The sequence below is a fragment of the Arachis hypogaea genome, chromosome 4, assembly GCF_003086295.3.
Source record: "Arachis hypogaea cultivar Tifrunner chromosome 4, arahy.Tifrunner.gnm2.J5K5, whole genome shotgun sequence".
Classification (NCBI taxonomy): domain Eukaryota; kingdom Viridiplantae; phylum Streptophyta; class Magnoliopsida; order Fabales; family Fabaceae; genus Arachis; species Arachis hypogaea.
Genome location: NC_092039.1, coordinates 110,260,723 through 110,271,754, shown reverse-complemented (window position 1 = coordinate 110,271,754; position 11,032 = coordinate 110,260,723). Strand labels below are relative to the sequence as shown.

Here is an 11,032-nt window from a genome sequence, read left to right as displayed (position 1 = left end):
ACATTAATCAATAGAATAAAACCTGGTCTCTTAAACTATTTCTCTTGTGACATTTATTCAGTTATTTATGAGTTTAATTTGATATACTAGAGTTTAAAATATTCTGTACTGTCATTTAATTAAAATGTTTTTTTTATAAAACCATAAATTACTACTAGAGCTTTATCCAATTTTTGTCCTTAGCTTAAGTTACATAAACGATTCTCAATATATATTTAATATATAATTAAGATAAATTAATTTCTTAATTTGTGTATTAATGACACACATGATCACAGAGAGTTAGTTACTGTTCTTCTGTTTATAAATTGTTTCTTTAAAAAATGAAATGTTGTATACTTGTATCATTTGTTAAATTTTAAATTTTTTTTTTGTATAATTAAAATGATTAAAAATCAACTTTTAAAAACCATATCATTTCCCCAATTTATGATAAAAGATTATGCTTTAAATAATTTTAATATTTTATTTTATTAACCACTATTTTTTTCTTTAATTAGATAAATTATTATTATTATTAAGAAATAAGAACCCTAATTTCTCTTGCCCATTAGAGAGAGGGGTTATTTTTCTACACTCTTAACACCCTCTCCCATCTGTATTACGGGGTGTGGAGATTCTAGATGTACAAATAACGATACTCAAAACTTTTTTTTTTCTTTCTAATCTGTTTTATTACCAGAAGTAACAATTTCACCTGAATTAATAAGTAGTTTGTTCATCAATAACCTATTAATTATTTATTTATTGTTTATTTTCTTTTTGGTTTTTTCCCCTTTTTTTTTTTGGTTTTTGGTTTCTGTTTCTGTTTTTATGTGTCAACAAAAACAAGTAAACAAACGTCAATTTAATTCACGCCAGCACATGACTCTTGCTCCTTATCTTCTCCGAAAAGTAGTGATAGTTTCTCAAATTCCCCTTTAAATATTCAATTTGCTGTTCTTAACCCTTTCAGTGTTTCTATCTGCAGCAATTCAACTATCTCAGACTTAGACCCTTCAATTGTTTCAGGTAATTTAATTGTCCCTTTTCTCTATTTTTTTTTCTGATTGCAGAAATAAACCCTTGTTTTCTCTTCATTTATTGTTTCTTTTAATGCATGATTTTCGTGGGGTTCTCTTTATTATGTGCAAATTTATGGAAAGCTTGCAACTTTAAATTCCAGATATAGAAAGTCTGTTCTGTAATCACAGAGTTCTGAGCAACCTATGCAATTTAAAAGAGAAAAAGAAACTGTGCTTTGCATATTGGGAACACTTAATAGAGTTCTTAATGCGTTAGAATTTTAGAATTGGACCATGTGCATATCTATTTGGGGCAAGAAATGCTGAAACAAAAAAGAGCATAGCAAACCAAATCAGCCTTAAGAATCTTAAAGGAGGGGGTGGGTGGGTGAGAGTAGAACTCAGAGGATTTGAGGAAGGAAAAAGGCCTGGGGCTGGGAGAATGTTTGGGAGAGAAAGAGTGAGGGTGGAGTCGATTTCGGTTGAGAGCTTTGGAGCACTTCTTGGTATGAAGGAATTTTTATTGCTGTGGTGCTATTCTTGTTCGCACTGTTGTAGTTGTTGTTTTGCTCTTTCAGCTTGGAGACATCATTTGCCACAGCTTGGAGTCAAGAGATATCAGTTGCTCCTGTGTGAGCCATGTAGGCAGCAACCATATTGGTGCTAAGCAATAAATGTTGCCCGGACTCATTCTAGAGGTTTTTCACTTGATTTTGACATCGGGATCAAGCGCAACCTTCAGGATGGTTGAACAAGTGAACCATGCGCAGCCACAGCCTGACATGCATACCCAAGCTCCCATGCTAGTTCAAGACCATGCTTTCGACCTTCAAGTTTGAGGAAACCATGTCATGGTTGTTGCTATATGCCCGGCCTAAAATAGAAAAGGAGACCTTCTGAATGACCTACAATGGAGTCTAATACACTAGACAAGAATGAGAGAAACTGGGCTGACGAAGGAATACCGCCTGTCCGATTGGGTCTGCGGGAGAAGGTTCTGATCGACAACATTAAGTTGGGTGTGTGTGACAGTTTGTACTGTTTATGAAACCCCAGCTGCCACTAGTCCATAGATGATGGGGAATCCCTTGTGCACATTGTTTTTATATTTATTTTGGTTTAGCTCCATTCCTTCACTTGATTTTTGCTCCTGCTTAGTCATCCAATAATATAAGTTTTCTGTTTCTTGCACCTGTGTTTTTAATGTATCCTTCTTCAGATGTGTGCTAATTCCTGATATTCTTTTTAAGTGAACACTTATAGACTACTAATTTATTTTCTTATGTTGCTTGAATTTTGCTTTCACTATGGCCTTGGGGTAACTCACCGGTTCGAAGCCAACCAATAAAGTGTTACATTCATTTGAGTTGGCTATTGTTCTCCGTACCTCTCTTACTCCCTTTTTATTTTTTTGGCCTTGCAGAAATTTGTTCTGCAGAACTTGGTGGTATTTCCTCTCAAACTTCAGAATTTGTGGCTTTTGAACAATTATATGGGGAACTGTTTGGATAAGGTAAGAATATTAGGGTAAATCAATGAGATTCTTCATTGCTATGCTGATTAAAAGTTGAAAAGCCTGAAACTTTTCTCCTGTTTTCTGTGATGAACTGTTTCCTTCAATATATATAGCATATTCTTACAAAAAGTTCTAACTATGCTGTGCTTGTAACTTTAAAGTGTTAGTGTTTGATTATGGTTTTTTAGTGTCCAAGACCTACTTATTTGCCAGCTGCATTGAGATATTAACTCTCGAATATTCGTCCTGCTTGTATATGATCTGTAGCTGTTAGGTTAGACGGGTAATAAGCAAGAATGGGGACAAAAAATAGTAGGATGCAACAACTGATGAAAAATTATGTAAGAATTAGAAAAGGGCAATATATTACTTTTTCTCAACTGTTCAAAAAGATCTAAATATTAGAAATGATCAATGGTTCCGATTACACTGCCTAGGCAACTAACGAAAACAAATTTCTTGTTGTAGCTTGTAGATAGCTAACAGTTAGGTCAGGAAGATATGTTAATAACCAATTTTAGTTTTTACTTTTATTTTCTCAGTGGTGAATGGTTGATAACCTATAACATTGTATTTTATGTGGTGGTGATGTGTTTATACTTATTTTATGCCAGATATTTCTAAATCTAGCTCATTTCCTCAACATTATTCTTCCTCTTCTATTATCAGCTACTCCAGCTGCAAGCCTCTTGATGTTTCCCTTCCTCCACATTAATAGCGGCTAGAAAGGAAAAATAGAGAAATATAAGTGATAAGTCTGCAAATTATGTTGGTGATAGAAAGCCAACATTAATATAAGCTTAATGTTGTGTTGGATAAGAGGATGTTTTGATGGATGAGCAGACACACTAAACCAAATAGGATTAGGAATTATTGCATGAAAGAGGGATTTTCAGTAGCATTGATTATAGGGATAGTAGGATTTTCCTGGTCTTAGTTGGTATTTGCATAGTAGAAGAAGGTTTGTTGAGGCTTTAGTTAGAAGTGTGGATCCGATCATGGGTAGTCATGTAGCCAGAGACAGAAGGAAACCTAAAAAAGACTTTAGAGGAAACTATTAAAATTTAAAAGAGATTTAAATACAAATGGTTTAAACACAATATACACAATTATGACTTATGATAGGGAACTTAGTTTGGTGGTGTTTGATCCATATTGACCGCAATTAATGGGATGAGGATCAATTGTTGTAGACTTCTTTGCAAATTTTGTGGTTCTTTATGCTGCTAGAGCTTACTAGTGTATCATTTAACTTCATTTATTGATCAGTCAATTAACAAAAAAGATCTCATGTTTCTGATATTTGGAGGATGAATCTACGGATACACATTCTGATCAACACGTGGAGTTAGCTTCTGGAAATGTGAAACTTATTAGCAGCTCCGAAGCTTGGGAGCAAAAGTTGGAAGAAGCAACAAGAGATGGCAAAACTGTAAGTTTTCGTTCTTATTTACTTTGTTGTAACATAGGTATCTTTTGCACTTGATTCTAAATGGTGTTTCTAATGCTTTTAGAAATGTTGAGTTGTAATAACTAAATAACTTTGGAAAGAGCTCTTAAGCTCGCTCCATATTAATGAGACACACTACACTTTGTGTTTTGTTTATTGTAATGCATGTAGTTTATTATCAAGCAAATTTTTTCTATTCTGTTGCAATTATGTGTCACAAGCTAATCGAGATGGTAGTGTCTAATTTCAAATTTGATAGCGAGTTTTATCATTGATTCCCTGCTGTTTAATTTCATCAAGAATTTGGAAGGGCTTTACATGTTAATCGGAAGCCTTCTGCGGCCTTGTGCCCAAGATTCTATTTTCGATATTAGGGTAGGAGATCTAAGGATCCATTTTTGCACCTTGCTAAAGATACCTTCTCTCTTTTCGAACTTAAATTTGCGCTGGCCAGTTTGGTAGTGGCGTAGAATTTGTCCCTAATTTCCATTAATGTCTCTTTGACACGCATGCACATAAAATGCACTTTGAAGTTGGGATATAGTTCCTTGAAACTTATCTTATCTCTAAAGTTAAAGGCATCAATTCCATGAGGGTAAAAATGGGTTTTTATTTTTGGTATTAGATTTATTTGGAAAACATTATGAAAACTGATATATGAAATTTTATTTCCATTTTCATCCCCATAAGGATAGGTGTACACACTTATTTTCTTACTTTAAAGGCAACTCACTCCCATTTCTGATACAATAGATATGATGAAATTGTTTGCAGATATTTCAGCATATTTTCTCACTCTTTTCAATTTTTGAAGTATATAATTTATTTTCTCTTGGTTCAAAGTTAATACTGAAGCTCAATGTTCAACAGGTGATCCTGAATTTCAGTGCTACTTGGTGTGGTCCTTGTAAAATGATTGCGCCGTATTACTGCGAGTTATCTGAGAAATTCACATCGATAGTGTTCTTAATAGTCGATGTGGATGAACTAAGCGTAAGTGACAAAGGCACTAAACATTATTATTTCATATTATCAATTTGAAATTAAAGTTTAGCAAATACATCAATTTCAGTTAGTTTCACTACTGAAACATGGTTTTCGTTGTTGCAGGACTTCGCCGCTACATGGGACATCAAAGCCACGCCAACTTTCTTCTTTTTTCAAAACGGACAACAAGTTGACAAACTTGTAGGAGCAAACAAGCCAGAGCTGCAGAAGAAGATTGCTGCCATTACCGACTCGGTTCCAAAGTGGCAGTAACTGTTGTTTTGTTCATCGATTCTTGTACGAAACAAGCCGTGTGCATTCTCCTTTTTGCAAGTCACAACTTCGAGGTCAAGGCTGAGTGTGATCTAGGTGTTTTTTCCAGTGACTGAATGTTTCTACATGTTCTGCAGTGACTTGAATGTCTTCAAATTTTTTCTCCTTGGGTGTAAATAGAAGATGTTTCATTTGAATTGTCTCTGATTCAAAGTAATGTGGCTGTATTGTAACAAGCTTGTTTTGCTAATTGGTAATGCCAAAATTTGTTGTGACTTTGTTGTCAAATTTAAATGAAATGTGATTCCCTTTCTATTGGATTGATTGGTGGCATTTGGTTTTGTCTGCAATAAACCTCATTTCTTGTGTGGTTTTAGTCTTGGGGCAAGAAACTTGTGTTTTTCACTATTTGTCACATTAGTAAACACATATTATCTTTATTTTTTGGGTAATGCAATATATAAAATTACATTCACTTGTAAGCATAGTTACTAGAACCGTTGTAAGCATAGTTATTAGAATCGAATTGTCGAATCGATAATTAACCTGATCATACGACTGGGTTACTGGGTCAATTGATGAGTTATTGATTCACCTGGTTGATTTGGTCATAATTAAATAAAAATATAAAATTATAAAAATAAAATTAAAATTTAAAATTTAAAATACATGTTTTTACAAATATATTAAGGTTTAATTACTCTATTGATCTCTATAGTTTTGCGAAATTTTCAATTAGATTCCTATATTTTTTTCTTTCAATTGAGTCTCTATACGTTAATTTTTTTTCAATTTAGTCCTTGTCGTGACAAAATCGTTTGAGATAACAGAATATTCTGTTCGAAAATAGAATATTCTCCTAATTAGATTAGAATTACTAATTAAATTCAACTCCATCTTTTTAAAATACCAAAACTAACCCTAGCATTTTGTACTAAAAATGGAGAACCCTAGCGTCTACTCTACTCTGCTCTGCTTCGCGTCGGTGGTGTGTCGCTTCCGTTGCGTTCCCTCGCCGTGGATCGCCGTGCCGCGCATCGCGTCATCACACTACGCCTCGCCTAACCGCACCTCACCTTGCTGCTCTGCTCTTCGGGTGTCGATGCTGACGGTAGAATCTTCAAGAAACGCCCTGTTCTAATCTCAGGTTCAGTGGGGAGCTATGGAGCTTATTTGGCTGTGTTGGGAATAAGACACAATTCCCCCTTGAGAAAACACCTTTGACAGAGAAATAAAATAGACACAATCACAACACAAGAATTTAACGTGGAAACTCCAATTACCGGAGAAAAAACCACGGCCGTTGTCAAATGACAACCAGAGAATATCACTATGTGAAAATTGTTACAACACATAGACTTCTTTCTCTCACCGGCACCCCAGTACACCCACACTCTTTCAAAGCAAATATCTAACTACACCTCACAACACTCTCTAATCAAAGAGTACAGAGGAAAAGAAAAATCAGATACAAGCTTAAAGTGTTTCTGACTGGTGCAAAAACAAATGGAGAACTTAGCCTCATATTTATAGCCTAGGCCACCCACTCCATTTGCTATCCTAAGCAATGTGGGACTAATTCAACCAAATCCTAACAATCTCCACCTTGATTGAAATAGTCACACATCTTCAGCTTCCATTGTCAACACCGACAATTCTTTGCTGCCATTGTCTATACCGACAATCATAGTTCAGAGAACTATCATACTCCACCATGAAAGTATACTCACTTGGAATTAGACCACTCCAAGCATTTCGCCTTGGTACAGATCGAAACCTTGCTGAAAATTCATGGTGCAACTTCCAAATTGGCTTTTCCTGGAAGTTCTTCAGCCATCGACCTAACTCCGCCACACACCTTGCATCTCAACGCCAACCAATGCCCGTGTGCAATTGTGGACCTGATTGCCACAACTCATCCTTATCCATGGCAGTGCGGTAATACCATGAGGATACTTCTTGTCTTCTAGAGAACATCATCTTCTCTCATAGAGAGAGCAACCAGAGATCTTCTCCTTCAACGCCTTGTGCAAACCTGATTGTATCAACACATCCTTGACTTGTACTTGCCACAAGCCAAAATTGATTCTTCCATCAAAATTTTCTATTTCAAGCTTCACAGCACTTGAATATCCTGACATTGTTGCAACCGTATACTGGAATATTATAACTCAACTGTAGACCGTGCACTAGGAAGGGTCCCCAGGAAAGAGAGGTGGGTCACAATGGACACACTTAAATACCAAGTTTTTCCTTAGCCAGAACCTTTTCCAAACTGCACTCTCACAGAGTCACACTGCCTTCCAGCAACAACAACAGCAACCAAAGATCAACCTCAAGCCACAGGGCAAAATTCTTTTCTGATGTGGAAGGTCAGACTAGGCTGCAACCACAGAGCATACTAAGAATAAATCCCACCGAACCGAAGCTCTGATACCACTTGTTGGGAATAAGACACAATTCCCCCTTGAGAAAACACCTTTGACAGAGAAATAAAATAGACACAATCACAACACAAGAATTTAACGTGGAAACTCCAATTACCGGAGAAAAAACCACGGCCGTTGTCAAATGACAACCAGAGAATATCACTATGTGAAAATTGTTACAACACATAGACTTCTTTCTCTCACCGGCACCCCAGTACACCCACACTCTTTCAAAGCAAATATCTAACTACACCTCACAACACTCTCTAATCAAAGAGTACAGAGGAAAAGAAAAATCAGATACAAGCTTAAAGTGTTTCTGACTGGTGCAAAAACAAATGGAGAACTTAGCCTCATATTTATAGCCTAGGCCACCCACTCCATTTGCTATCCTAAGCAATGTGGGACTAATTCAACCAAATCCTAACAGGCTGATGGGTCAGAGAACAGAGAACAGGTGAGATCTTCAAAGGACTAATATCAAGTATTTAAGAATTAGCTGTGATAGCTCTTTACTTGTGGTGTTTGTTATATTTTCTTATCTTCTGTGTAGCCAATTAATTCATCAACATAGTTAATGATATTTTAGATATGATGATATTCCAACCTTTCTTCTTCATCTTGGTGTCCCATTTTAATCTCTTGGTTTTTAAGGAAGAATTGATTGACTGAGATTGGGAATAAGGAGAAGCTGAATGTTTTAGGGGTGTTCTATTCATATTGTGTTGTTTTCTTTTTCAATTTTTTTAGTTATTTTCAGTTTCTGTCTCTCAAGCTGTGAATTCTTAAGTTGTGTGAATTTGTAGTTTAGTTTCAGTTTTACTTAATTGTTTGCAACTTCTGTTTGTTTCTCAAATTATATTCTAAATTTATATTCTAAATTTTGTTGATGGCTATGATCCATGGATTCTTCAAAATTAAGGATGTATTGTATTGTACCGTATCTTTCAAAGAGTATTTGAGCCAAGAAAATTGGAGTTCTTGGGTTTACACATTTTCATTTTAGAAATCTTAACTAGTGTCAGTGTCCATGGATCTTGATAGCAACATCTTATTTATTTATTTTTTGAGTTTGATCGGTTGCTTACAAGTAACTAATTTGGTTGATCATTTGATCCCTCTTATTCTTGCTCGGATTTATTACTGTGTTGGGCCACGGTAGTTAATTAAGGTCTGTATTTGAAATTATTATTGCTTTGGCTGCTGATAATTTGCAATCATTTGTACTAATTATAATCCATTTAAACCTGCACCATATAATACTTTGATATGTTCTTCAGCTTCATCTTTTTCAGTCTTGAAAACACTATCCAATTCTACTTTCAATGTAGTTAGTGTGTATGATTATTATTCATAATTGGAGGTATGACATGTGCAGCTGTGGAAGGCATTTTGAGAGATCTTCCAGGAGTCAAGAGGGTTGTAGTGGCTTTTGCTATTTTGTTGATTGGAATATTGTCTTTAATCCTGAAGTTCCTAGATACTTAGTTGATGGGATTGAAGGGGGAAGCAATGGAAAATTTAAATTACGTGTTAGAAACCCTTATACAAGTATGGCTTCTAAAGATGTTGAGGATAGCTCAACTATGTTTTGACTCTTCATATATAGCTTGCTTCTTTGTGTGAGTATTTTTAATTCTTTCTTTGATAATTTGTGTGTATGCTTCCAATAGTTACACTCTACTTACATTTTCTTTATTTCTTTGAATCCAATATGAATTCACTTGTTAGATCATGGCAATGCTTATTGGATAGCTACTCATTTTAAGTGTAAACAGTTTTTTCTTTTTTATTTTTCAAAGAAAACAAGTCAGGTTATCTTTGTGAAAATACATATAAAGATTCAAACCAAGATTTGATATTATTTCTCAAACAAAAAAATCTTGATTTTCTTAAAAAGTGTATGTTATTTTATAGATTATAATGTTGCACAGCACAATACGAAGGCACATGTAATTGCAAGTTGTTACTATCAATTGAAGTGGTGTATTGATTATTGTTCATAGCAAACTTTTTCAAGTTGAAAATGAGGGTAATGTGTTGTGTCTGCAGGAACAATAACTGACATTTCGATTGCTGGGGCATTTGGAATTGGAGCAGGTATCTGGTACTTGAAGAAAGTGAGAGCTAAAGCATCAGTAACATGTGGAGTCCAAAACAATGAGAACATACTCTTCTGTCTGATATATAATTCTTTCTTTAGAAAAAATTACGTTAATAAATTCTTTATCTTGTTGTATTGTATAAAATTTGATTTGTTATATTTTTGGGGATAATTTTGACAATTCATTTTATATATATTTATTACTATTATTTCTGTTTTATTTTATCCAATCATTTTTTTAGTATGTTTTTAAGATAAGATATTTTGAAAGTTAAAAAAAAAAGAGAAAATATTTTTGGTATAATTTATATATAAATAAGCAAAAAAATGATAGTGACAAAATAAAAAGGATTATAGGAATATCTTTTTTGTTGTAGAATCATTGAATAGGGATTATAGGAATATCTTTCATTGAATATTTATAGTTGTAGCGAAATTTTCAATTAGGTCCCTATACTTTTTTTCTTTTCAATTGAGTCCCTAAGGGTATACAAGTAATTTTATAATTCACTAACATTTTTTTGACGTTTAACGTTAATAAGGACTAAATTGAAAAAAAAATTAACGTATATGGATCCAATTGAAAGGAAAAAAAGTATAGGGACCTAATTGAAAATTTCGCAAAACTATAGGGACTAACAGAGTAATTAAACCATATATTAATAACAATTAAGTATTAAGTATCAATTCTTAGATATAATTTATGACGCAAAAGAGATAATAAATTAGTTACTAATATAAAAATTTTTCTTAATTTAAATGAACAAGAGAGAGAAAAATATAACACAATTTATATATCAAATTTGATATTTATGTGAATCCATATTTTAAAAAAAAAAGTAAAAATAAAATTTATTCAAAATTACTATATAATTATTTTTTGTCATATATAATAATAAAGGTCCCTGTTCCGCTGTTCAAGCCTTCTATTACACATTTATTAGTTTAATTTTTGGACATCCAGAGCTCCTTCAGTGGTTTGCGGCACACGAGTGCATTGTGGACCTGCGCGGATCAACAGCGGTTTCAAGCACGAATTAACCAGTTTTTAACGAATTTGATCATCAATTTATTGGTTTTTTAATTGAACCGACCGGTCCAATCCGATTCTAATAACTATGCTTGTAAGAAATCTAATGTCTAAGTCAATAGAGAAAAAGAGCTTATTATTTTTTCTTGGTTACATAGGCATGTGTATCACAAAATTGTGTGGAAAAGAGAAGTGATTTATTCTTGTGTGGGTTACATAAATCTGTGCCTCTAATTTCT

General features: G+C 34.0%; 1 protein-coding gene across 8 annotated transcripts; it reads left to right on the top strand.

Annotated features, from left to right (window-relative positions):
* The first annotated feature begins 521 nt into the window (after positions 1 to 521).
* LOC112797240 (thioredoxin H-type) lies at positions 522 to 5,543 on the top strand. Of its 8 annotated transcripts, none has more exons than XM_029297940.2 (7): positions 558 to 625; positions 971 to 1,011; positions 1,583 to 1,998; positions 2,428 to 2,517; positions 3,830 to 3,952; positions 4,841 to 4,963; positions 5,081 to 5,543. In XM_029297940.2, the coding sequence occupies exons 3-7, from the start codon at positions 1,915 to 1,917 to the stop codon at positions 5,228 to 5,230; spliced, it is 570 nt and encodes a 189-aa protein (XP_029153773.1). In that variant the 5' UTR covers positions 558 to 625; positions 971 to 1,011; positions 1,583 to 1,914; the 3' UTR covers positions 5,231 to 5,543. The 8 variants fall into 8 exon arrangements, with proteins under 8 accessions (XP_025695848.1, XP_029153773.1, XP_025695849.1 ...); XM_072235947.1 differs by lacking the exon at positions 558 to 625 and adding an exon at positions 835 to 894; XM_025840063.3 differs by lacking the exon at positions 1,583 to 1,998 and having other exon boundaries at positions 522 to 625.
* Positions 5,544 to 11,032: the final 5,489 nt, after the last annotated feature.